General features: G+C 33.8%; 12 protein-coding genes across 12 annotated transcripts; 9 read left to right on the forward strand and 3 right to left on the reverse strand.

Annotated features, from left to right (window-relative positions):
• The first annotated feature begins 5 nt into the window (after positions 1-5).
• Positions 6-3,885, forward strand: TpMuguga_03g00327 (uncharacterized protein). The gene is made up of 6 exons (XM_758252.2): positions 6-1,819; positions 1,849-1,949; positions 1,980-2,066; positions 2,140-2,973; positions 3,196-3,377; positions 3,421-3,885. Exons 1-6 carry the CDS (start codon positions 50-52, stop codon positions 3,822-3,824), a joined length of 3,378 nt encoding a protein of 1,125 aa, XP_763345.1. The 5' UTR covers positions 6-49; the 3' UTR covers positions 3,825-3,885.
• Positions 3,886-3,985: 100 nt separating this feature from the next.
• On the forward strand, positions 3,986-4,804 carry TpMuguga_03g00328 (Ribosomal protein L7/L12 domain protein). The gene has a single exon (XM_758253.2). The coding sequence runs from the start codon at positions 4,115-4,117 to the stop codon at positions 4,775-4,777; it is 663 nt and encodes a 220-aa protein (XP_763346.1). The 5' UTR covers positions 3,986-4,114; the 3' UTR covers positions 4,778-4,804.
• A 154-nt stretch (positions 4,805-4,958) lies between these two features.
• On the forward strand, positions 4,959-6,280 carry TpMuguga_03g00329 (uncharacterized protein; the record flags this gene model as incomplete). Its single annotated transcript, XM_758254.2, has 2 exons — positions 4,959-6,039; positions 6,198-6,280. Exons 1-2 carry the CDS (start codon positions 5,169-5,171, stop codon positions 6,278-6,280), a joined length of 954 nt encoding a protein of 317 aa, XP_763347.1. The 5' UTR covers positions 4,959-5,168.
• Positions 6,281-6,524: 244 nt separating this feature from the next.
• TpMuguga_03g00330 (uncharacterized protein) lies at positions 6,525-8,573 on the forward strand. Its single transcript, XM_758255.2, has 2 exons — positions 6,525-6,815; positions 7,215-8,573. Exons 1-2 carry the CDS (start codon positions 6,696-6,698, stop codon positions 8,541-8,543), a joined length of 1,449 nt encoding a protein of 482 aa, XP_763348.1. The 5' UTR covers positions 6,525-6,695; the 3' UTR covers positions 8,544-8,573.
• A 56-nt stretch (positions 8,574-8,629) lies between these two features.
• TpMuguga_03g00331 (putative integral membrane protein) lies at positions 8,630-11,404 on the forward strand. The gene is made up of 2 exons (XM_758256.2): positions 8,630-9,920; positions 10,132-11,404. Exons 1-2 carry the CDS (start codon positions 8,757-8,759, stop codon positions 11,386-11,388), a joined length of 2,421 nt encoding a protein of 806 aa, XP_763349.1. The 5' UTR covers positions 8,630-8,756; the 3' UTR covers positions 11,389-11,404.
• A 100-nt stretch (positions 11,405-11,504) lies between these two features.
• BOB1 (Protein BOBBER 1) lies at positions 11,505-12,392 on the reverse strand (the record flags this gene model as incomplete). The annotated part of the gene is made up of 2 exons (XM_758257.2): positions 11,505-11,772; positions 11,801-12,392. The coding sequence occupies 2 exons, from the start codon at positions 12,390-12,392 to the stop codon at positions 11,513-11,515; spliced, it is 852 nt and encodes a 283-aa protein (XP_763350.1). The 3' UTR covers positions 11,505-11,512.
• A 15-nt stretch (positions 12,393-12,407) lies between these two features.
• On the reverse strand, positions 12,408-13,094 carry UBC1 (Ubiquitin-conjugating enzyme E2 1; the record flags this gene model as incomplete). Its single annotated transcript, XM_061305673.1, has 5 exons — positions 13,051-13,094; positions 12,824-12,959; positions 12,703-12,792; positions 12,584-12,672; positions 12,408-12,554 (listed from the first exon to the last, which is right to left on the reverse strand). The coding sequence occupies exons 1-5, from the start codon at positions 13,063-13,065 to the stop codon at positions 12,408-12,410; spliced, it is 477 nt and encodes a 158-aa protein (XP_061161005.1). The 5' UTR covers positions 13,066-13,094.
• Positions 13,095-13,165: 71 nt separating this feature from the next.
• On the forward strand, positions 13,166-13,989 carry PPIL4 (Peptidyl-prolyl cis-trans isomerase-like 4; the record flags this gene model as incomplete). The annotated part of the gene is made up of 3 exons (XM_061305674.1): positions 13,166-13,389; positions 13,419-13,562; positions 13,593-13,989. 3 exons carry the CDS (start codon positions 13,166-13,168, stop codon positions 13,987-13,989), a joined length of 765 nt encoding a protein of 254 aa, XP_061161006.1.
• Positions 13,946-17,805, reverse strand: TpMuguga_03g02680 (putative integral membrane protein; the record flags this gene model as incomplete). Its single annotated transcript, XM_758260.2, has 4 exons — positions 13,946-14,552; positions 14,641-14,688; positions 14,721-14,777; positions 14,830-17,805. The coding sequence occupies 4 exons, from the start codon at positions 17,803-17,805 to the stop codon at positions 14,004-14,006; spliced, it is 3,630 nt and encodes a 1,209-aa protein (XP_763353.2). The 3' UTR covers positions 13,946-14,003.
• An 866-nt stretch (positions 17,806-18,671) lies between these two features.
• On the forward strand, positions 18,672-20,882 carry TpMuguga_03g00337 (Major Facilitator Superfamily protein). Its single transcript, XM_758262.2, has one exon. It carries the CDS (start codon positions 18,846-18,848, stop codon positions 20,724-20,726), a length of 1,881 nt encoding a protein of 626 aa, XP_763355.1. The 5' UTR covers positions 18,672-18,845; the 3' UTR covers positions 20,727-20,882.
• Positions 20,883-21,008: 126 nt separating this feature from the next.
• Positions 21,009-22,913, forward strand: TpMuguga_03g00338 (Major Facilitator Superfamily protein). The gene has a single exon (XM_758263.2). The coding sequence runs from the start codon at positions 21,119-21,121 to the stop codon at positions 22,766-22,768; it is 1,650 nt and encodes a 549-aa protein (XP_763356.1). The 5' UTR covers positions 21,009-21,118; the 3' UTR covers positions 22,769-22,913.
• A 238-nt stretch (positions 22,914-23,151) lies between these two features.
• Positions 23,152-24,822, forward strand: TpMuguga_03g00339 (Major Facilitator Superfamily protein; the record flags this gene model as incomplete). The annotated part of the gene is made up of 1 exon (XM_758264.1): positions 23,152-24,822. The coding sequence occupies one exon, from the start codon at positions 23,152-23,154 to the stop codon at positions 24,820-24,822; it is 1,671 nt and encodes a 556-aa protein (XP_763357.1).
• Positions 24,823-25,046: the final 224 nt, after the last annotated feature.

A 25,046-nucleotide genomic window follows, 5' to 3' on the forward strand; every position in this document is an offset into this window, starting at 1 on the left:
AATAATTTAATTTAAATTCATAATTTAGTTGGTAAAAATTAAGTAATTAATGGTAAATACTGTTGGAGGTGAGAATCTGAGTGGTTCATATGTACCGGCGGAATCTTTGGCGGAGTTGGAGAAGGAACTGGAAGATCGATTAAAAAACGACGTAAAAGAATCATTTAGGGACGGAAAATATGACAATTGTGACAAATGGCCTTTTCAACTTAATATTCCTCGATTTAACTCCCTGTTCAATCCTTCAAGTTATTCGTCTAATCTTGATTCTTCTACGGTATTACACAATGAGTTTGCCAGTATAATTAAGCAGTTGAAAGCGCTTGACATGATTAATCGCATTTCCTTCCGGATTTATCCACTTTTACGGAAAATTCTAATTGTTACTGAAGGGTTCGTTTGTTTTTCCCTTAAACAAATTCGTTTTGGAGAGGTAAAATTAGTTTCTGAAATCCTCGAAAATGACTCGCTCTCCAGTACTCTCGACTCTTTCTACAGTGACAACGACTTAATACTGAGAAAATCAGAAATATTAACAAAGTTAAGCTTTGATCAGTTCTCTGTTGAAAGTGTCATGGAGGCGTTTGAGGTCATATCTTCTCTTTTGTGCCAGAGCATTAATTTGAATAATGCTCAGGACAGTGAGTTACTAATGAATTTCATCTTGTTTAACAATTTGCAAAGAGTTTTCTCAACCTTTTTACTGTACACAACTTTTATATTTTGTAACGGTGTGGAGGATAGTATCAATTTTGACCTTGAGCGGATAATAAAACTAAGCAGTTTAATCCTGGGAAACGGCGAACTCCTGAGTAAAAACAACGTCGAAAACTGGCTCAACGTGTTTTTTCTCCCGATTTATGACATTTTATCCATTTCCTTCTCACTTTTCACATTTGACGAAGAAGCTTCTTTGTTTTATTCTCTAATGGACTCTATTAACACTTTGGAAGTGTTTATTTCACTGGATTTAGGACGATTATTAGATAACTTATCCAATTATCTAAGGCTTTACACGTTAAATTTGAAGAAATTCAGCGAAATCGCCAATGAACAATTTCAATCCCGTTATAACCAACTGGGAAACTCTGTTAATACGCCTGTAAATAGTCAAAATCCGCTCATTTCCAGTAGCCAAACTCCACTTATAGTGAGTACCCAAACTCCACTTATAGTGAGTAGTCAGAATTCATTTATAGTTAGTAAAACTCCCGTAATATGTAACACTCAAAGTGTATTGAGTAGCCAAACACTTCTTGTTCCTAGTAGTCAGAACGGTGTAAAACTGAGTAGTCAGAGTTCCAGTCCCAGGGAATCTAATCACTCACAAAAAAGTGACCTTAAAAATTGCATAACTCAATACTCTAAACTGTATAACATAATCTCATCGTTGACTGGGAAGCTGAGTAAGTTACCGAAGATAACTCACGGTACCGGCGAGTTATACCGTTTCATGGATAACGTAACTGAGATTATCATGTATAACGTGAAGCTAATTGTAGTCTCAGACGCTTTAGAGTATATAACCAGGAAGAAGCCGAACATCGAGTTGACCGGTTTCTTAAAGGAAACGCTGGTAAAATCCTGGGAACTCTCAGTCTCAATCTTCAACAGTCTTCCATTTAGCATTATCAACGCGCTTTTTTATTATATTGGAAGTTCCTTTAATAATAAGAATTTATTGGCCCAGGTATACCTCTACAATACCATAGAATTTAAAAGGCTAAACCTGCAAGAGTTTAATAAGTACATTAAAATGCTGCATCACATACTGAAAAACTCCGAGGATCTCTTCATGTCTCCGGTGACATTTGACAAGGTAATTTCTGCACTTAACTTATGTTACAGAATTTGCGAGGTTTCAAGACGAAATATTTAACAGTTAAATTCTCCACAGTATGTCAACTGTTATTGCATGAACTTAATAAACACAGCACTAACACCGAGGGGTAAGGCTATAGTATTAATTTTAAGCTTAGGATTTTGTATATGTTCGTCAGCTGGTGCTACTCAACCAATCCTTTCCACCAAGTTCTCTCCATTAAAATTTGCTCATTCATTTCCAAGTATTTTTTATCACCATTTTATCAATTACTTTATTTTTTCTTTTTATACTTTCTGTACTACAGTATGGTGTAGGATACTGGAGATAAATGCAAAGTATATGGACATGTGTAGATATATTATGGATATTATTCTAGGCCTTTGCTTCTTCACACATTTTGATTCCTTACCACAGAATACTCATTCCACTAGACACAGTCACACCAGTGATCATAGTTCAAGTGATGACAATGCTGAGGATTGTGGTGAGTTGGAACACGCGTTTACTAATTTGGGTCAAGTAAATTTCTATCAAATGTGTTCATTTAGTAAGCTGCGGATACTGTCAAATTCACCCTTAATGCCCTGGTTAATAGAGCATGTAGCACTACCTTATACGTGTGCCTTTGTTAATTCCCTAAAGTCACTAATCAAAGGCTTACATAAACCAAATTGCAACTGCATAATCTGCCACTACAACTGTTTCTTCACCAAAACACATAAATCCACCCTAAAACACAATCACTCACTGGAGAATAACCTTGTGACTGTAAATCCAGAAGAAACTCAAGTGTTGGATGAGATGGAGGGTGAAGAATCTGACCCTGTGTGTCCCTGTGTGAACAGTGTGATAATTAATAAAATACCGTCAATAAATCATTATTTGGAGTTGGTGATATCAATTTCAAGTAACTGGCCTTTGAAGCATCAAAAGTTAGACCAGCTCCAGTCCATAACCAACACCTTAAACAAAGTGCTAACGCAGCTGGTGAATTTACTAGTAAATTTAAAGGGAAAAGGCGATGTTGACTTGAAAATTTCACTTTTTACAATCTCAATCAAGTTAACCAAGGCCATTAGCAACACCAAGGACTTCAAACTCAATAATACCAACCTACCGTCACTCATCAAATTATCCTCCATTCTCGGGTATTTTTACCCTAACCAGTGTTAATTGTTATTTTTACCCTTATTTTAGGTGTATTTAGGTGTTATTTTAGCCGTAAATTAGCTATATCTAGATGTTATTCTAGCCTTAAATTTCCTTATTTTATCTCTATTTAGTCGTATTTTAGCCTTAAATGGTATTATTTTACCCCTAAAATTAGTAATATTTAACGTTTAATTGGTATAAAACAATGGTAAATATAGGTATCAGGAGATATGTAAGGGTAATACTGCTTGTTATATGAAGTTGTTGATGGAGATATTTGGAATATTACACAACATCTTATGCAAGGACAGGAATGAACAATTGTTCGAATTACACAAGGGACTCTACAACTCACTTGTGGGCAAAATTGAAAAGTTCCCACTCACACTCACTAAGCTTGGTAATCACTACACTATTTACACTAACGACTAACTATGGTGTAGAGTTTTATAAGAGTACGAATGTGGACCTGTTGAGGACGTATGAGACGAATATAAAATCAATAATAGAGGCGACAAAGGGGATAAATTCCCAGACCCTGAGGGTAATTTACAACTACCGCACCTGGAAATTCATCATACAAAATAACCTCAAAACTGAACTATTATCCAATCTATCCAGTCAAACCCACTATAATTCAGTAAATAATTCGGTGAACAATTTGGTGAACGGAGTGAATGTGACGGAAAAGAGTTTGGAGAAGGTGTTGGATGAGATGATTGAGAACGGCCCAGTGAGGCGGGACGGTATGGAATACACAATGCTAATCAATTTGCTATACATAAAATCCATACAAATCAAAGAATTACCAAACGAAGAAAAATCACAAGAACTTACCATTCTATAATCTAACTCATTATTTTAATTATTTTAACCTAATTTATTATTTTAACCTAATTTATTATCAATTAATTTAATATATTATAAATTTATTATTTTAATATATTATAATATTTTAATGGATTGTTTGATGTGATTGAATGTGTAGATGAAGTGTGGTGTGATTATGGAAGATAAAAAGTATAAAGTTTGGGATGTGATTCATATGTGAGATGTATTGTAAAATTAAAAGTATAATTAACAAAATTATAAAATGAGTTGTAGAATATTGAAAGTTGTCCGTTTTAATCGCATAACATGTTTTTTTATTCCACTAAAATTTTAAATTTCATCCTCGCAATCTTCTACACATTTATCGCAGATACATACCAATGCCACGGAATCCGACTGGGAACTATACCAACTCCAGGCATTAGGATAACAAGTCCCTTGGCTAGGATAACAAGTCCAGGCATTAGGATGGGCAAAATCATGTTCATAAACAAAGGATGTATAAAGCCGTATAGCATAAATATAACTAGTAATTTCCTGGTTAAATCGAGTAAAGTTGATGAAATCTTGGAGAATCTGAAGACTTTGACGCTCTTGGAGACGTCTGAGCTGGTGAGGAAAATCGAGGAGGTTTTTGGCGTTTCAGCGCAGCCTGTGGGACCACTTACGCTACAGCCGCAGTCTACTGCGCCAACTGAAGAGTACCAGGACGAGGAACCAGACGACACGAAGGAACGTGAGCGTGACAAGAAGAGGAAGCTGAACGTTGTGATCAAGGAAATTCTAAAGGAAAAGAGAATCAACGCGTATAACAAAATCAAGGAATACTACCCGAACAAGTCCGCAACGGAAATCAAGAAGATTATGGACGCACTCCCGCACGTCGTCAAGACCGTCACCTCCCGAAGGGAAGGCGAGGAAATCATACAAAAACTCAGCATCGAAGGCATGACCGTCGATTTCGAATAAACACAAGAAATAATTTGTTTCTCACAATTTTCTCACTCTTATTTTCTCACTCTTATTTCTCAAGCTTATTTATTGAGTTTATTTTCTTAAGCTTATTTATTGAGTTTATTTTCTTATTTATTTCTTGGGGATTTAATACACATTTTATTTTTTACACTTTTTATATTTTTACACATTTATTTTATATTTTACCCTTTTTTGATGTAATATTTTTTTAATTTTATAAATTTTAAACTAAAATTTAAATTGTGCGGAATAATTTGAAAATGTGCAAAAATTCTAAAATATATAAATTCTAAAATATATAAATTATAAAATATATAAATTGTAAAATATATAAATTGTAAAATATATAAATTGTAAATTATGTAATTTGTGGAAAATGTGATAAATGAGTTTGTCATCTGAAACGCAGTATTTTTTTGACTTGACAGACAGGCAGTGGTGGGTTTTGGGTCCGTCAAGCGATGACTGGGAGGAGCTCTCAAATGAGGAAGCCTACAAACTTGGCCTTTTTAAAGCTGTTTTAACTCAAAATTGTAACTTTATTGACGCTGATATTGAGCAATACAATTCAGTTACTTCTCAACTGATTAAGGATTTGGAGACTAAATTTTCACTCAATGACTCTTCTGAAGGCGCGAAATTAGTTGAAAATAAGTCAAATTCCGCCGTTACCAAAGTCTTGTCTAAAGACTTCTCAAATCTTGAACCTCAAAATTTGGCACACAATTCCAAATCAGACCCAAATCTCAACAAGTCAAAACAAAATATCACGAATTCAGAACAAAATATCACGAATTCAGACCAGAATAACAATAATTTGGACCAGAATCTCACCAATTCAGACCAGAATATCAATAATTTGGATCAAAAAGTGGCTGAGGGATCTAAGTTATTGAGTCAAATAAATAACTTAATAGCGAGCACGTCAGAAATGAAGCAGAAGTGTGAGGCCAGAGAGATGAGTGGCAGAAGTACTCCAAATTTAAGAAGCACAGCAAGGCATTTGACATATGTAAACAACGGCGGACTTGCTGGTTGCCTTAAGACCGTGGCGGAGGAGAGGAAGAAAATGGGCCAATCTAAGAAATCAGCACAGAAAACCCAGAATCCACAGCTTCAAGAAATGATTCAAAGAGCCAAAGCAATGGCCGCAAAAACGATGGACGATGCCAAGGATTCCGAAGCCATGAAATCTGATAAAAATCAACCCAAAAAACCACTCAGAACCAGAGGCAAAAAATACACAACTGTCTTTGGTACCACTTACACAATTATTACACAATTATTACACAATTATTACACAATTATTACACAATTATTACACAATTATACTACAGTATTTACACATTATTACACAATAATATTACATTATTTACATATTGCTAAATAATTGTGGATAAAGTTGTATTTTTAGGAGCGAACGCGATGAAGGATTTGAGTCAGAAATTGCCGGATGTGACATTTGAAGGTTCATCAGATGAGGAATCAGATTCTTAAAATTACAAATGTGTAAACCTTTTCAATATCTAAGATAAATAGGGTAGATGTAAGATTCTGAATAAATGTATAAAATTCCGTCAATTCCAACTCTTGATCAATGTTAAAATTAATGTTATTTTAAAAAATTTAAACTTAAAATTTACTAATAATTATACATGCTACTGTATGATAAATGTATGAAAGTTGTTAGGAAGATATTTTGCCGAAACTACCCCCACCCGAAAATGGCAGATTTCCATAATTTATCGTTTCGGTTAATTTTTAACCAGTTGGAAAAATTTTAATCTCTTTTTAATATTAGTTTTTGTTACTGTTAGCTTCCGCTGTACTCTGTAATTTGATTTTAACGTACAGGCAAATGATTTTTTAGCATAATCGCCCCTTTTCTTAAAGCCCACCAGTTTAAACTACCATGGCTAAACCTGCTTATAAGGATCTCGGGATTTCCAGTAAGGAATACGAAGAAGCGCTCCTTCTCGAAAGACTCTTCAGACTCGTCAAAAAAAACCCCTGCTCTACATGCCTCTTAAAAGTATTTTCGCACAAATTACTTATTCAATTTATTCAATTATTTTATTTAACTTATTTAATTTGTTCAATTATTTTATTTAACTTATTTAATTTGTTCAATTATTTTATTTAACTTATTTAATTTGTTCAATTATTTTATTTAACTTATTTAATTTGTTCAATTATTTTATTTAACTTATTTAATTATTTGTTTAATTATTTGTTCAATCATTTGTTCAATCATTTGTTCAATCATTTATTCAATCATTTATTCAATCATTTATTCAATCATTTATTCAATCATTTATTCAATCATTTATTCAATCATTTAATTAATTAATTTATTCAATCATTTAATTAATTAATTTATTTAATTATTTTAATTATTTTGCTGATGAATAAATTTATGATATTTTTTTAGAAACCGACCCATGTTGATCTTGATCGTTATGACTTGTTATGTACGGCTTGTTCGAAGCGTTGTTCTTCGAAGGTTCAGATTGGAAAGGGTTTGATATCAATGTCAGATTTGGAGCGTTTGGAGTCGATATACGACAAATCAAAGAAGAAGAAAGAAAGTTCAAAGCACAAGAAACACGGCCATAAGTCTCGCAGCTCCTCAGTTTCCTCTAGAGAGGATAAGAAATATCACTCGCCAGAGGATTCACATCGTCCTCATAAGTCAAAAAACTCTAAACGCCGTGAAAGCACTTTGGTCCCACCTTCAGAATATCCACAAACTCCAGACTATTATCCAGAACCTTTCGATAAACGTTACCCAGATCCTTATGATAAAAGATTCCCAGAACCGTTTGATAAACGTTACTCAGATCCATATGATAAACGTTACCCCGATCCGTATGATAAAATATTCCCCGATCCGTATATGCACCAAGAATCATTTGAAAGGTCTCCAAAGGGTCACAGGGATAAGAGTAGAGAAAGGTCAAAAGGTAAGCATAGGAGTTCTTATTCTAAAGATTATTACCCTAGGGATTATCCAAGATCACATTTCCCTGAGTCGTATAACCAGTATCCAGAACAGTTTAATGATCAATACCAGTATCCGGACCCATATCAGCCGAATTATGGTAAAATGAAGCGAAACCAGACGGCGTATGAGTATACAAATATGTCAAGAAATGTGCCAGGAATGGTCGGAATACTCGCAAGCCAACGCCCCTCAGACATGGTCGTCAGAAATCAATTCGCCCTCCCTCCCCCAAAACATGAATCAAAACATTCCAAATACTCCAAACACCACTATAATGATAATTATGATAATAAATTTAAAGAATATGACTCAAAGTATAGAGATGACTCAAGATATAAAGAAGATACAAAGTATAGAGAAGATACCAAATATAGAGATGACATGAGATATAGAGAAGACGGGAGATATAGAGAATTTGATAGAAGATATAGAAAGTATGACGATGTGGAATTTGGTACGGAGCGAAATTTGAGATCGAAATCGTTGGCGTTGACTAACGGGTTTCAGGCGTTTAAATCATTGCCTTTGTCAATGTCACCTTTTCCAAGGGATGAAATTGCCAGTAATAACCCCTTCGCAAAGCGGACTTTACCTCCTTCAGGCCAGGCCTTCCACTTCTCCAGCATGAGAGATGCTCTGAACCCGCCACCAACACACTCCAGATTCCCAGAACCGCTAAAACCAGCCCATGATTTCAATTTAAATAAACTCGGAAACCCAAACTTCCCAGATTCCAACCATTTTAATCGTTACTAATCCAATACACTATAATTTTTTAACCTACCACTTTTCATTACTAGTATATATTCAATAATATCAATTTAAAATAATTATATTAATTTGAAATAATTATGTCAATTTAAAATAATTATATTAATTTAAAATAATAATTGTGTAAAATATAAATTTATGAGTGAAAAATGAGGATTTGGTGAGTAAATTCGGTTGGTGGATGAATGATGAGAAATAATGTCATTATGCGGAGTATCACAGTTATTTAGTGATGAGCATAACGAGTGTCCAGCGGAATGCCCGTTTTGGGCTCCAAGTTCCGTCTGGAAGTACATTGGAGTGTGTTCTGAAGGCGAAGTGTGCAGAAGCTTTAACCCGATCCTGAATTACGCTGATTCCTTCAACAACGTATGCCTACCTTGTAAAGTATTCGGATGTGTGTCATGTAAATACTCAAATGACCTTGACTCAGTGGTTCCAGTGACCGACAGTCTTAAGAAGCTTCCAGATTACTGTATAGAATGTGCTAAGGGATATACGCGTTCAGAGGATGGAACTTCTTGTTACATTGTCGGCTCAAATCTGTGGTCGAAACTGTTCTATTTTATCATTTTTTGCCTTCTTGTCTCCGTCGCAGTTGTGACTTTAAGGGTCCTGGTTAACCGTGACAAGTTCAGAGCTAACTTTAAGAACCTGGTAAACGCCTTAAAGAACCAGCAAAGACAACTTTTGAGAGACTTCAATGATTCGGAGAACAGATTATATAAACTTTTTACTGATATGACTAACCAAAATCTCTCAGGTTTAGGGCTAATTTTATACTTTAGGAGTCTGGGATTTTTGGTAATTGTAATGTCACTTCTCTTCTTTGTAAGCTTAGCACACGTACATATTCCTTGTTCTAACATGATAAGGCTTTTTAAGGATCCTTTTAGAGTTTACTACTTTACCAAGGCAAAACACGTCCCTCGCAGTTTTATCGCAAACTTCTTCGCCAAAAACGCAAATAAACTTGTCGACGATATTTTTAACTTTAAGAGCGTGGATGAGGCGATTAACTGGAATGTTACGCAGTACTCAATTGAGATTTCAGGTGTAATGTATGTTTTATACGTCTCAGTCATGGTCATGACTGTGGTTTACTTCGTCTCACAGCGCAGAGCAATTTTGAAATTCATGAGCAAATCTTCGAAAATGAGAGACCTGACCCTTGTAATAAAGAACCTTCCAGGCACACTCACAGACGAGGAACAAATTAAAGATATTATATACAACTCCACAAATATCCGGCCAGTCATGGCAACAGTCTGCTATGACCTGAAACGAGAAAAAAAACTTGTTTCAACCCTTAATCAAACCATCGAAGACTTCAACCACTCCAATCAAACCCACGATTCTTACGTTTGTTCCCAATAACCTACCTTATATTATTTACATATTACCATTAGTTTACATATTATTACCATTAGTTTACATATTATTACCATTAGTTTACATATTATTACCATTAGTTTACATATTATTACCATTAATTTACATATTATTACCATTAATTCAAATATTATTACCATTAATTTAAATATTATTACTATTTGGGTTCAAGATGGTTTAGATAAGTTTGGATGGTATGGAGGATATGAATGAGTTTTTTAGTAATTTGGAGAGTTCCGGTGAGTGTTTTTTGACATTTGAGAGTACGTTAGACTGTAGGTCAGTTTTAGAAAGGTTCCGAAGTAGCGAGTTTGAGCTGTACCAGTGTGAGGTGGAGCCTGAGAACATCGTGTGGGAAAACATAGGCTACGAAAACCAAGTTAATAGAAAAGTGTTTGGCATCTCAATGGTGACAATCGCGATTCTGATGGGTTACATAGTGTTATTTTTTGTACCGTATGCTTTTTACACTATCACCTCACCTATGACGCATATTCTGGAAATTATACTCCTGGGTCTGTTTGTGGATTTTGGGAATACTCTCATCTCAGTGATTCTGAGGAACCTGATTGACAAGGCTGGGATCATAAACAAGGACGTGGTTGACAGTTACCTGATGTTCTGCAACTACTTCATTCGGCTGATTAACCTGGTGCTTAACGTTGTTTTATCGCATTTCATTAACTATGGAGGTCGAAGTAAGGCGCTTTCATTTCTGGAACGTAAAGCTCATCTGATATCTCCTACCTTTAGGGTGGGCGAGGAAGTATCATTTGGGCTGAGTTTTAGCATTTACATTGTCAACGTTTTATTACTGATCCCAAACGTTATTTTTCTTTTTGTACATTATTTGATTCCCATTTTCAGCTCATTCCTTGTTTTAACACTTGATTTCGACTCCAAACGCGCAACGAAATTGATGGAATACTCGACTTTTAACATCTCCAGCTACTACTCAGACGACATGTCAAATATCACCTTCTGCCTCTTACTGTTCTTTCTCATAAAGGACCAGAAACAAGGCTCACTGGTCTTTTTTGCAATACTCTTCTCTTATATCCTCAACTATGCAAAGTCACAGTTCATTTTACTGAGACGCAGTTCCAGGAAATTATATTCCACCTGGCGACTATCATATTTTACCTACATCATGTGGGTGTTTCCCACCTTAATTCTGGCTGTTTGTCCCAGGTACTGGGACTGGCGAGGCGGGGAAGGTTCTCTTTTCTCGATTTTCACAAACGCAGTACTCCACATCGCAATCTACACCTTTATTCTCCACCTGGTGTTTGGCAAAACTCCAACCCTCGACTCTGAAATCACTCTCTCGGAAGTGCTCGAGGGCAACCTCAACGGATTTGAAATGGAACTCGACTACAAAGCACACAACCCAGTCTACAAATTTAAAAAGTTCTCATCTCAATATAATTTACTCTAATATCATAAAAGGCCTTTCATCCATATAATTATTTAATTCCCTATTTTTAACATAATTTAACTATACAAAAGTATAAATATGTAAACTATATAAATGTGTAAACTATATAAATGAGTAGAATGTGTTATTGAAATTTATTTTTATCTTTATGGTCTTTGATTAGTTTTAAAATGGCGTTTTGTTCAGAGGAGGAAAATTCATCAAGGCGTTTTACCGACTCAATTTCCTGCGTGTCGATGGTTTCGTGACCCTTGATAACGCAGTCCCACCAAAGCTCTTCAGATTTCTCAATACTTAGCAAAATTCTAAACCCGTCCTCAATACTCCAAACACTGTCAAAGCTGTTGACACTTTTACAGAACTCTCCGTCAATGAACACCTGGCCTGAGAAAAATGAAAACTTAAAAGTTACCTTGAATTTTTACAGTCAGACTGTCCTTAGTGATGGTGATAAAAACGTCCTTGGGGGTGATTTTCCTTGGAGATAAAATCTCAACAGTTACCTCCTTGAACGTCTGAGACCAGGCGTATTTCTCAGTAACCGCACCATTCCAAGTATTAACAGTATATTTTAACTCAGATTTCTCAGAGTTTAGGTTATCAGAGTTTAGGTTTTCAGAATCATCTGTAGGCTTGGGATTATCTGAAGAATAGGATTTTCCAGTTGAATCATTTGTAGGCTTGGGCTTATCTGAAGAATTAGATTTTTGAGAGGATTCACTTCTAGGGCTTGAAGGGAGTAAATAAGGCTGATTAGCTCTTCGATACAGTAGAATATTATCCTCAATAATCTTGTTAACCAGGTCCCGCATCTGATTTGGCATAAATCCTCTAGAGTTAACTGAGTTATCAAGATTAAACTGCTTCAACTGTTCAGGGGTTAAAATGGTGTGGCAAAAATCAGTACGTTTCCGGAGAAAGGAGAAGAACTTCTCCAAGACGTCCTCTATACCCCTACACTCCTTCAAAGCCATAAACATAAACTCGTCAAAGTTGGCCGTCATTCTGATAAATCTGTTCTACAAGTTTAGAGTAAGCTCTGCTGCAGAAATGCTCTCGGAAACTATGTTCTTTACTCTCCTAATGTACTCAGTTCTGTTCTCCTGGTAAAGCGTTGCAGCCTCGTTATTAGCGGGGCTTTTATTGTTAGGGTCAGTTAAAAGTGACTGAGACTAATGAATAAAATATGAAATACCTGGATGGATATTAAAATTCCATGAACATCAAACACGGGACTCCACTCGTTTTGGAGTATATCTAGGCAAATACTTCCGTCTTGGTATACTGATAACATATTTACTTAACTTATCTTACCGTTTGGATGAAAAATTCTAGTTAAAAATTTGACTACTGGCGGCTTATTAGGATAATCTTGCGGGAAAGTCAGAGAAAGTGAAAAAATGCCTTAAACAATTATTAAAAATTTGAAAAATACCTCCTTCCCACTCAGTGTTATCAGGGCCTAGAATTACAGCTTGCCAGTGGAAAATGTCACTATCCACTGGACTGGCACATATAGTTTCTGGTAAATCCTCTTGTAATTTTCTCAAATCTAACATTAACCTTTTAGTCTAAAGGAAAAATCAACTTATGCATTATTTAGTTGGAAAAATTAGTAAATTTAGCAAATTCCATATAAATTATGTATAAAAATAAACATACCGCATCTCTAGCCATAAGTTTAAATTAAAAAATACCAATTTAAAATTTTTTAAAAATTTATTTTTAAGGGTAAACTGGTCAGATTCACTAACACTCCAACCAGTCGATATTTTCCATGGAGAACCAAGGTGAGATTTCTCCAAGTGAGAAGGAGGCTCTGGCCAAGGAGTTCCGCGATTTGGAGGAGATTCGGACCAGAGAAGCCAAATCTCGCGCCGTGGTTTTGGAGATTTTAGGCGATATTCCAGATGCTGATATTACACCTCCCAAGAATGTGTTATTTGTTTGCAAATTAAACCCCGTTACTGAAGAGAAGGACTTAAAAATTATCTTTTCAAGGTTAGAATCTTAATTTTTATTTTTTTCAGATTTGGAAATGTCAAGAGCTGTGACATTATCAAGGATTACGTCACCGGCGACTCCCTTCAGTATGCTTTCATCGAGTTTGAAACTGAGGAATCGTGCAATGAAGCCTATTTTAAGATGCAGAATGTCCTAATTGATGACAGAAGGTTAGTTTTACCCTAAATTTACACTTTTAGAATCCATGTTGATTTCTGTCAGTCAGTTTCTGGCTTTTGGAAACGTTTCTACAACAGAGAAACATTCACACGAAATAAACGCCACAATTCTGACAAAAATTACCCCAAAGATCGCAAAAATTATCACAAAAGTTATCAAAATAATGAAAAAAGTTATCAAAATAATGAAAAAAGTTATCGAAATAATGAAAAAAGTTATCGAAAAAGTTATAAAAGGTATGGAAATCACTATAACAGGGACAGAAGTCCTGAACATCGCCACTCTCGGCGGAGATCACGTTCTCGTTCCAGAGAAAGACATCGCAAACGCAGTAGGAGTAGAGATAGGCACAGAACTGAAAGGCACCGCACCCGTAGTAGGAGTAGAGATAGGCACAGAAGCCGTCGTCATAGCTAGTCAATGTAAAATATTTAGAAATTAATGTTTAATTTATTATCTCTTGTTAAGTTTTGCATAGAATCTATTATCTTCTGATCGGTTTCTGAGAATTTATATTCCATGCCCTTGGCTCTTGAAACCATCGACATGAGTTCCTTCAAAACATCTTTATCCACTTGTTTTCGCTCAATATCTTCAAATTCTCTCGGCTTTCTTAATGGTCTTTGCATTGAGTACCTTAGACTGTGTGGTACATGTGCCCTTGAACCGTCCATCTTCACTTCATAATACATGTTATGGTGAAGGTTTATACACTCTCTGCTCTTATCAAACGTGACAGGTCTTTTCCAACCCCTGAAATCCACGTCATACAGTTGAGGACCCTCCAATAAACTCTGCACGTGATCTGCTCCTTGCACATAGTACATATTCCAGTATGCATAAAACCTCAACAACTGGGCTGGAACGTAATCCAACTCCATGCACTTCTCTATTACCTCGAAAACTCTCTTTGGTTCAACGTCCGTCACTTCTATAAGATTACACACTCTCTTACACAGAATATCAAGTAACTCATCAGCCTAATAAATTAACCATGTTGTTTAATATCATTTATACAATAATTTAACATAATTATATAGTAGTTTAGTGATAGATTTGTAAAATTACGTTGGTGAAGTGTGAAATGATCAATGCATCCAGAATCGACATGATGTCCTGAATATTGTAATTAAATGTTTTAAACTAACTTTCATTGATAAAATGTGCTTAAAAATTGTAATCATCTTGTAAAAAGTCTCCCAATTCTAAAATTACCAGTTATTAATCAAATATTACATAATATTGATATTCACTAACCTTTTGAACTATTACATTGTTTTTTGAAGAGTAATATAGGACTTGTGCTACTGTGGCTATTGGATATTCCAAAAACTCTCCCTGCAAACCTAGTCTAGTTAAGAGATTAAAGTATAAAGGTTTATTAGACAAATCTTCAAAAATCTCACGGAGTTGAATACGGCTTAGGTAGGGCGAAAACTCATCAGTAACAGCACACGCATCAACCAGATCTTCAGGTGGAGGACTTTTAAGTAGGCAAAAGTACTTTATCATGGTACAAAAGAATAAGGAGTCCGGATCTAATCTACCGCTCTTTACACCTTCAGTGAAGGCTCTCAAGACTTTCAATATTCTTCCTGATTCCATATCGTACTTGTTCCTCATCAAGGTGCTCTTGGTTCTGGCAATTACTCTACTCTGAAATTCTTCTGCCTCATTAAATGTTTCCAGGACTGAAATTGAGGCTATTGAGTTTAATTCAAAGTCGTCACTTGTCAGCACTTTAGTCACTTCGTCAACCAGGTACATGTACTCAGTCAGGCCTGAAAGTTGTAAACAACTCACCAAGGGAAATATTTGTGACTTTCTTTTTTCAAAAGATGAAATATTTGGATTTTCCATTTTTTTATCAACTTTTAAATTTACTGTTTGATATGAGTTTGTAAAATCTCTACCAAAATCAACTATCGAGTCCCTGTACAGCTGAACAAAAGTCTTCATAAGCTTAGGCGTAACTACGCTTTTGTAATTACTTATCAACGATAAAAAATCCAAAGCATCCGGCAACTCCATCCATTGATCTTTGTTAACGAGGCCAAATTTCAACTTTTCGTGAACAAATTCAACGATTTTAGCTAAAAAAGATGTAAACACACTTTCTGGAAGAGTTGTCAGGTATGAAATGTTCCTAACTATGTTTACCAAATGTTTTCCCTGTATATCATTTAGTCTTTTAAGTGTTATCAGAAGAGCCAAATCTAGGATATTTTCTACACCGCTTGTTATGTTCCACTGGATCAGAACGTCCGTTAGTGATGACAGAAAAGTGCCATCTATCTGGCAGAATGAACTTTGGTTCAAATTGTTTACCTCGATGTCGGATATTCCATATTCTAATCTTTGCATTTCAAGTGTTAAACCTTTCTCCAATGTGTCTAGAATCGTCTTTATCCTTTGGTCTGTAAAAATATCACTCGTGTAGTACCTGGCCAAGGGATAACATTTCGCCAGCGCCATTAAACAACATACCATATTTACTCTATGATAACTATTCTTTTTCCCTGTTATTTTATCATTCAGAGCCATCAAATCATCCTGATTTCCCATTGTAAGGTGAAATTCTGGATCAGGAGGTGGTTTTGGGAATCCATCAGGGCACAGATCAGGAAAATAAATCTTGTAAAAATGATCCTCCAGATCAGGAATCTTCTCAAGTTCTTTAACCTCTATTGGATAACTTATATCAAAGTACTTTAAGATATCATACAAAAAAGTGGCATTCTTGAACTCCTCAAAAAGACGTTCGTCTGCCCTCAGTATCAGGAAATAGTGCAAATATTCTTTTAAAAAGGCGTTTATTTTATCCTCTGGTATTGATTCTTTACTTTTGAATCCAACTTTTAGGGTTTTCAGGTTAACTTTGTAGTTGACTCCAATTGGAGGAATTGTGGACTTAAGGTTCCTCAGCTTTATATACTCTTCCCATGGATTATATGGATTAAGGAGGTTCAAAATTCGTTCCTGGTTATATGTATCTGCGTTTAAAAAGTCATTTTTGAAATCTTCGTAATAATTTCCAAATTGAATGTTCTTATATCTGAAATCATCAGGAGAAACGGTTTCCTTCAAACCATCTTGACTTACGGGAGCAACTTTGGGGTTTCGTTTTCTTGACCTGTCACTTATATTGTTTAATATATCGTCCATTTTAGCCTTAAAATTAGCTTCTCTAACTGATTTTAGGAGTTTGTTTATCTTCTTTTCATGTTGTAATGAATTTGTTGTAATTATATCCTCAGGCTTTAAATCTTTTTTTTCCAATTTTCCTGAATAAAGTCCAATTGAATGAGTTGTTTGTACTTGGGATAAAGGCGTTCTTCCCCAAAACTTATATGCATTTGGGTCACCTACAACCTCGTCCGGTGTTCCTTCAATTGGATATCTGAACCCACAAGAATCATGTTTAGCTTTAGTCTCCAAGTTTACATCCACTGGGTCTGGAATAGGAGGTATTTTCTCCTTATCTTCAAGCTTTCTTTGCAATTTTTTTCTGAGTCTATTCATGTATTTAATCCACTCTTTTTCTTGCAGGTCATCTCCAAAAGTTTGTGTTCTAAATGCTTTCATAACTTCATGTGATGTCAAATTCAACTCTGGGTCATACGTAGATTCCTTAAAATTTTTTTGAATGAAGGAGTACAAATCTTTATCTGATTTTTCTTTGGACTTTGAAAGTTTTTCTATATCCGACATTAGAGTCTCATATTCTGAAACTTTATCGTCCATTTTGTCCTTATCTCTAAAGCTCCACTGCGTAGGCAATGAATTTCCAGAAAATTTCGACTTTAGGTAATATCTATTTGACGCTCTTGGACTTTTCATGCTATTAAAAATTGGACTTAAAGCGCTGTTTAACAGGCTACTATCAAAATTTCCCGTTTCGTTATCTTTCTGAATACTATTTTTTGAAGCACCAACATCTGCATTAAGTGAGTCATATACTTTAGTATCATTATGACCAAATTGCGATATATAACCACGACACATCGGATTAAAAGTGTGAATGTGTATAAAATTAAACTTATTTACAGCTTTACATTGAGGAATCTTTGGTATATATGCAATTCTATCCTTTAGAATTTTATGCCTTTTGTTATGTTTAAAATACAGACTATCCAGGTGTGTTAAATTTGACTTCTTAAAAGGCAAAGCGTTTGAATTGAATAGCAATGTAATTAAAAGGTAAAATACAATCAACATTCTATCTATATTCATTAGATTCCATGGAAAATTTCAATTAGAAATACTGAAGGTTGATTAATTTAAAATATAATACAAGGGAAAATAATGGAAGTTACTCGATTTAATTGAGTAAAACAGACAGATGTGTAATAATAACTAACAATCATAGTAAGTGAAAATGCCATTTACCATTATTATTTAAATATAAAATTGGAATCCCAACAATAAAATTAATTTGTGAGCAAAGGAGTTGTTAATTTATTTAGTAATCACATTTAATGTTAATATCATATAATTTAAAGTTAATTTTAACTTCAAAATTTAAGTATTTAAATACCATACACTCTACTATATAACTAGTTACTATCGTTTTTATTATTTAATAAAATTTAGTATTTTGTTTCATAAGGATGATTCCATGGGCTATTAATTTTTAAACTGGATAATTTCTTTTTTTAATAGTTATTAAAGTTCTTAATAGTTTGGAAACATCCCATTTTCTACCAATTAACTTTAAAAACAAAATTAAGGCTATATTTTATATAAATTTATAAAAACAATTACTTTTTTATCTAAAACGTCTATATTAGTTAAATTTGGATGACGGTAACACAAAGATAGTTTAAACAAGGTTTAGAGCAACAAATGGCGTTATTTTTTAATATGTACTTAAGAAGGTACTGATACAAAAGTAAGAACATAAACTTTCAAATAAAGTAATATACAAAAATAAATAAAAAATAGAAACAAAAAGAAACGGTTTATGTAAAAACGAGGAGTATATAGAAGGGGATCAAAACACATAAAACAATTTATAAAAATAATTTGTTGAATTTAAGGAATATAAGAAATTAAATTTTAATATAATAAAAGTCAAAAACATTATCCTAAAACATATAAAAGTAAGTAAATTGTTTTTGTAGGAAAACCAACCACATAATAACAAGAGAAAAATCAATGAAAATGTTTATTTTTGTGGATTTATTGTATTGGTACTAGACACACAAAGTATGGATAACTTGAACATTTATATTCGTTTTTCATTGTTTTTGTTCTGGTTATAAAGTGTTTAAATGGGTAAACCTGGCTTTCCTTCCACAAACGATATTTCTTGTTCTGACGGGATTCCAGAAGAGAATTTAATCGTCAATCACCAAGATAATACTTACAAATCGAATGTCGACGGAAGGCGTGAATACAAATACAAACTATACGCGTTTGTTATCATAGCATTGCTACAGATTTTCATAAACTATGACAATGGAGCGGTTCCGGTCATGCTCAACTGGATTCAGGAACCGTATAACTTTAGTAGTACTGAGCTGGGATTAATGGGCTCTCTTCCTTACGTGGGATACCTTATTATATCTCCATTTGTTTCACACATACTATTTAACTATAGTACAAAAAACTCAATAGCATTTTCACTAGCATTTAACTTGATATCATTGGCTATATTTGCTCTTGCCGTAAACAAGTATATGTTTTTCGTTTCTAAATTTTGTATTGGCGCCTCTCAGGCATTATTTTTTGTATACTACCCTATATGGGTAGATACCTTCGCTCCCAAATTTCACAGGAATCTCTGGATGTCAATAATTCAAGGAGGAATAGTAATTGGAATGACATCTGGATATATTGTTACTTCACTATTTTCATTCTTGGGTGATAGAGGTTGGAGATACAGTATGCTCACTCAGGTTGTATGTGAATTAATTTTAGTAGTTTTGTTCTATTTTATCCCAAAGAAGTTTGTTAACTTTGATCCCTCCAGGGATGAACAAGTGGATTTCGACCTTTGCACTTGTAACAAATCTGCTTTGTTATCTGATTTAAACGAAAATTTCGGTAACTTACCTGCGATTTCAGAATTTAGCCCTAAATTGTCGACTGATTCTAAATCAAATCTCTTGGAAAACAAAGTTGATCTTCCTGAGATTTACATGGATTCAAATAAATCACACATTAGTAGTTTAAATTCTTGTTCAGAGTGTGAAGGCAGCGTGGGAAACGTTAATGTTAAAAAAACACGAAATCCTATTTACTACCTGGAGAATATTGCCGGAAGTAGTGTTGAATTTAATTTAAAGCGTTGCAAGAGTTTAGACATAATTTCAAAGGTGTCATCAATGGGGATGAGTAACAATGAACTTATTTCTAGAATTTACTCGACCCTCGATAATTCCACAAATAAACCTGAATATTCCAAATGCAGTAAATGTTTCATAAACAATGTTAAGTTATATCAAGAAACAATGAGTGTGAAAAACCTCTCTCCATGGTCGAAATTTAAAATGCTGATTAAAGAGAACATATTTATTCTAACTTGTGTCGCTATTTCAACAATATATTTTGAGGTTACGGGAATTCATTTTTGGATGACAAAAATAGGTGTAAGTCATTTAAAAGTTAAGGAAAAAGTTTTCCACGTTATTTTTTCAATAGAAATTATAACAGGTCCTGTGATCGGAATCGTTACCGGATCACACCTAATTGACCAAATTATTTATCATTATCCTGAACATCCACTTCTGGTTGATATTGCCCTCATCATCTACGCAACGTTTGCTATAATATCTGGGATTATACTCGTCGTCGTTCAAAACCCAATGACATTTTCAGTTTGTATTTTTATAATACTTTTTACTGGAGCTTCCATAGTTCCGACTTTATCATTACAATCGATTGCCTATCTTCCGTACAATCTTAAGCCGGCAGGAGCTTCTTTCTTCATGTGCCAATATCAAATTTTCGGGTTTATGTTCGGAACCATTATGCCGGGAATAGCAATTGATACCTTCAACAATTACAGTGCCTCTCTAATAATCATTTATCTTTCGGGCTTCATAGGATTGATATCTTTGGTGTTGATTTTATACGTCAAATGGAATCTAATAAGAAAATCATCTAAAAGCGTAAAGCCTATCAATATTAAAGGAGCAATTGTATTATAGTTAATCCTCAGAGTTAAAATATGTAAATTAAACCACAATATCTAATTTTAAGTTAGTTTGTAATTCCAACGAGATAATAAAATCACGTTAAGCACACAATTTATTAAACTAATATCGTTTCCCCTAAGGGATAAAATTATAATTTTATAAATGAAGTTTATGCGTTGAATTAATTATTTTAACTTTAATTATTGTGTTCGTATCCGAGTGGTGCAGACAATGGCCAATTTGATACCATTTTGACATTCGATTATTCTTTTCCATGTTATTATATAATTAGTTATTTTTACAAAAATGAATTTAATGTTTAATATTTTAAAATTTTAAGTTTTATCTAAACAAAAAAAAGATGTGTAAACTACTTAAATTTAACAGAATTTAACTTGATTAAAATGGACGGAGCGGATTTTCACTCAACAACAGATCCCTCCAGTTCAGATAACAATTCTGATAAAATTTCAGATATCGATCAGGAAGATAATGTCAAATCAAATGTAAACGGAAGTCGCGGATACAAATACAAACTATGCGCATTTGTTATTATAGCATCGCTACAAGTTTTTGTAAATTACAATATCGGAGCAGTTCCTATTATGCTGAACTGGATCCAGGAACCGTACAGTTTCAGTAGTACAGAACTGGGTATAATGGGATCCTTACCATTTGCCGGATATCTCATCTTTTCTCCATTTGTTTCAAATATAGTCCTAACTCACAGTCCGAAAAAATCAATAGAAGTTGGGTTATTTTTCAATCTTGTATCATTAGTGATTTTCGTACTCTCATTTAACAAGTATTTGTTTTTCATCTCTAATTTTTGCATTGGTGCTTCTCAATCCGCCTTTTCAACATACTGTCCCATATGGGTTGACACATTCGCTCCCAAATTTCACAGGAATCTCTGGATGTCAATAATACAAGGTGGCATTATGATTGGGATGTCAGTGGGATACATCGTTACATCGGCGTATTCTTTCATGGGCGTCAGGGCTTGGAGATATAGCATTTTTACTCAAATTTTGTACGGAATAATTTTAACTATTTTGTTTTATTTGATTCCGAAGGAGTACGTTAACTTTGATCCATCCAAGGATGAAAATGTCGATTTTAATCTTTGCGGTTGTGAGAAGTCATGTTCCGATATTATTGAAATAAGCACTGACAAAACTAATTCCTTAACCAGTAGCAGCGAAGATCTATCCAATGGTAGAGATCCTCTCCTTAAACGTTATCGTAGCCTAGATTTTGTTTCGAAGGTATCATCAATAGGAATGACCAACAAATATATTTCGAGAATTAACTCCAGTTTTGAGGGGTTCTCCAGTAAATCTGAATATTCTAAATGCAATAAATGTTTCATAAACAATGTTAAATTATATCAGGAAATAATGACTGTAAAAAAACTCTCGACGTGGTCAAAATTTAAGTTATTAGCTAAACAAAATATTTTCATTTTAACCTGTACTGTAATGTCTGTAATTACATTCGGTTCAGCTGGCTCTCTATATTGGATGACGACAATATATTTAACACAGCTTAAAATGAGTGAAAAGTTTGTTTACTTCATATTTTCTCTTCAAGTAGTAACAGGAATGATCTTTGGAACAATAACAGGATCAAACCTTATTGACCAAATTATTTATCATTATCCTGAACATCCACTTCTAGTTGATATTACCCTCATTATCTACGGAATATTTGCTATAATATCTGGAATTATACTAATCGTATTACAAATTCCAATTGTTTACGGATCTTGTATTTTTATTTTAATATTTTATACGGCATCGATAATTCCGACAATAATATTACAATCTGTTGCATACCTTCCTCACAGACTTAAACCGGCCGGTTCAACATTTTTCATTTGCCAATATCATATATTTGGTTTTTCGTTGGGGATAATAATTCCAGGAATAGCGATGGATATGTTTAACAGTTATACTGCAGCACTTTGTGTAATATATCTTCCTGGGTTTATAGGATTGGCATCATTGGTATCGATCTTGTGGATAAAGCGCAATTCAATTAAAAAACAATGATAAAGGGTTGTTTCCTACTTTCAATTTCTATTTAATCTTATTTTACTTCTGTCTTAAACATTCGAATCATGATAAAACTCAACAAAATAAAACACAACATTGTCGTTTTCTAAACGTGTAAAGATGAATTTGGTACTAAAATTTTTATATTAATTATCAAATAAATGATAGACAGTAATTAGAAGATACTATATATTTGGAAGTTTATTCTAGATAATTATTTAAACATCTGATAATGTGTATGTCACCACATAATTTTATAAATATTATTAATGATATAAGATCTTTTGTATTATTATGTTACATAATTATTAAATATTAAGATGGATAAGTTTAAAATTTAAATCTATTTAATTCAATGAGTTATTGAATAAATAGTCGAAATGACTAATAATGATACTTCTATATCTGATTCAAATACACGTAAAAAGGCTCCACACATTACCGTCAGTCCATCTTGTAAAGGACTTAGTAAATACAAATATAAATTATACACATTTGTTATTATCGCATTGTTACAACTTTTTGTAAACTATGACAACGGTGTTATTACGGTTTCTCTGAACTGGATTCAGGAACCATATAACTTTAGTAGTACGGAACTAGGCATCGTGGGATCACTTCCATACTTCGCCTATGTTGCAATGTCACCATTTATGTCATATTTATTTCTGGCGTTTGGCACCCAACCGGTAATAACTATCGCCCTCACTATCAATATTTTGTCATTGGTTATTTACGCACTTGCTGTGAACAAGTATATGTTTTTTATTTCCAAATTTTGTATTGGAGCTTCACAGTCATTGTTCACAACATACTACCCGATATGGGTTGATACATTCGCTCCAGAATTTCACAGGAATCTTTGGATGTCAATATTACAAGGTGGTATAGTAATTGGGATGACTTTGGGGTATGTTGTTACATCAGTATTCTCATTCACTGGAAACAGGGGATGGAGATACAGTACCCTAACCCAGATTTTGTACGGGCTGGTTTTGACCATTTTGTTTTATTTAGTTCCAAAGGAGTTTATTAACTTTGATCCATCGAGGGATGAGCACGTGGATTTCGACCTTTGTACTTGTGAAAAGTTAAGTTGCAATACTATGGAAATTAATAGTAACAAAGGTGTCTGTTTAACAAGTTACAGTGACAACTTATCCATTGGTAAAGATGCCGACCAGAAACGTTATCGTAGTTTGGACATAATTACAAAGGCGTCATCTTTGGGGATGAGTAATAGTGATCTCATTTCAAGAATTCATTCCAGCTTTGAGGGTTCAGCTAGTAGGCCCGAATATTCTAAATGCAGTAAATGCTTTGTAAACAATGTTAAATTATATCGAGAAACAATGAGGATAAAAAAACTATCGCCATGGTCAAAATTTAAAATGCTTATTAAAGAGAATATATTTATTTTAAATTGTATCTCAATGTCCATAATTTCATTGTCTTCATCTGGTTTTCTATTTTGGATGACAAAAATATATGTAGACCACCTTAAAATGAATGAAAAAGCTGTTTATTTTATATTCTCTCTTCAAGTATTAACAGGAATGCTATTTGGAACAATTTCCGGCTCACACACGATTGATCAAATTATTTATCATTATCCTCAACGTCCACTTTTGGTTGATACCACCCTCATAGTTTATTGTCTAATTTGTTGTTTATTTGATGTTGTTGTAGTTGTTTTCCAAATTCCAATGGTTTATGGGGCTTGTTTTTTTATTTTAATATTTTATACATCTTCAATGGTCCCAACAGTAATGTTACAATCAGTCGAATACCTTCCTCATCGACTTAAACCGGCAGGTTCATCGTTCTTCATATGTCAATACCATATATTCGGTTTTGCATTAGGCGCTATAATTCCAGGAATAGCTATAGATATATTTAACAATTACACTGCTGCACTTTGTGTAATACATTTGCAGGGATTTGTTCTATTATGCTGTTACATTACAATTCTGTTCATTAAGTGGCATAGAATTAAAAAAGCTAAAATAACAGGTAGAAGTATATATATTAAGGGTGTGGTTGTAATATAATGTTTTTTGAACTTGAAGGACCGAATGTAATGAAGTCATGTGGTATAATTACTTATTGATTTAAAATACCATCAAATTAAGAACAAATAATTTATTTTAAAATTAATATTGTTTCCTCTGAGGATAAAATTAAATTTTTATAAAATGAAGCCTATATGTTAACATTAATTATTGTGTTAGTATTTTGATGGTTTTACTGTGTTATTTCTCATTCAAAATATAAT

This window comes from Theileria parva (assembly GCF_000165365.1).
Source record: "Theileria parva strain Muguga chromosome 3 map unlocalized ctg_530, whole genome shotgun sequence".
NCBI lineage: Eukaryota > Apicomplexa > Aconoidasida > Piroplasmida > Theileriidae > Theileria > Theileria parva.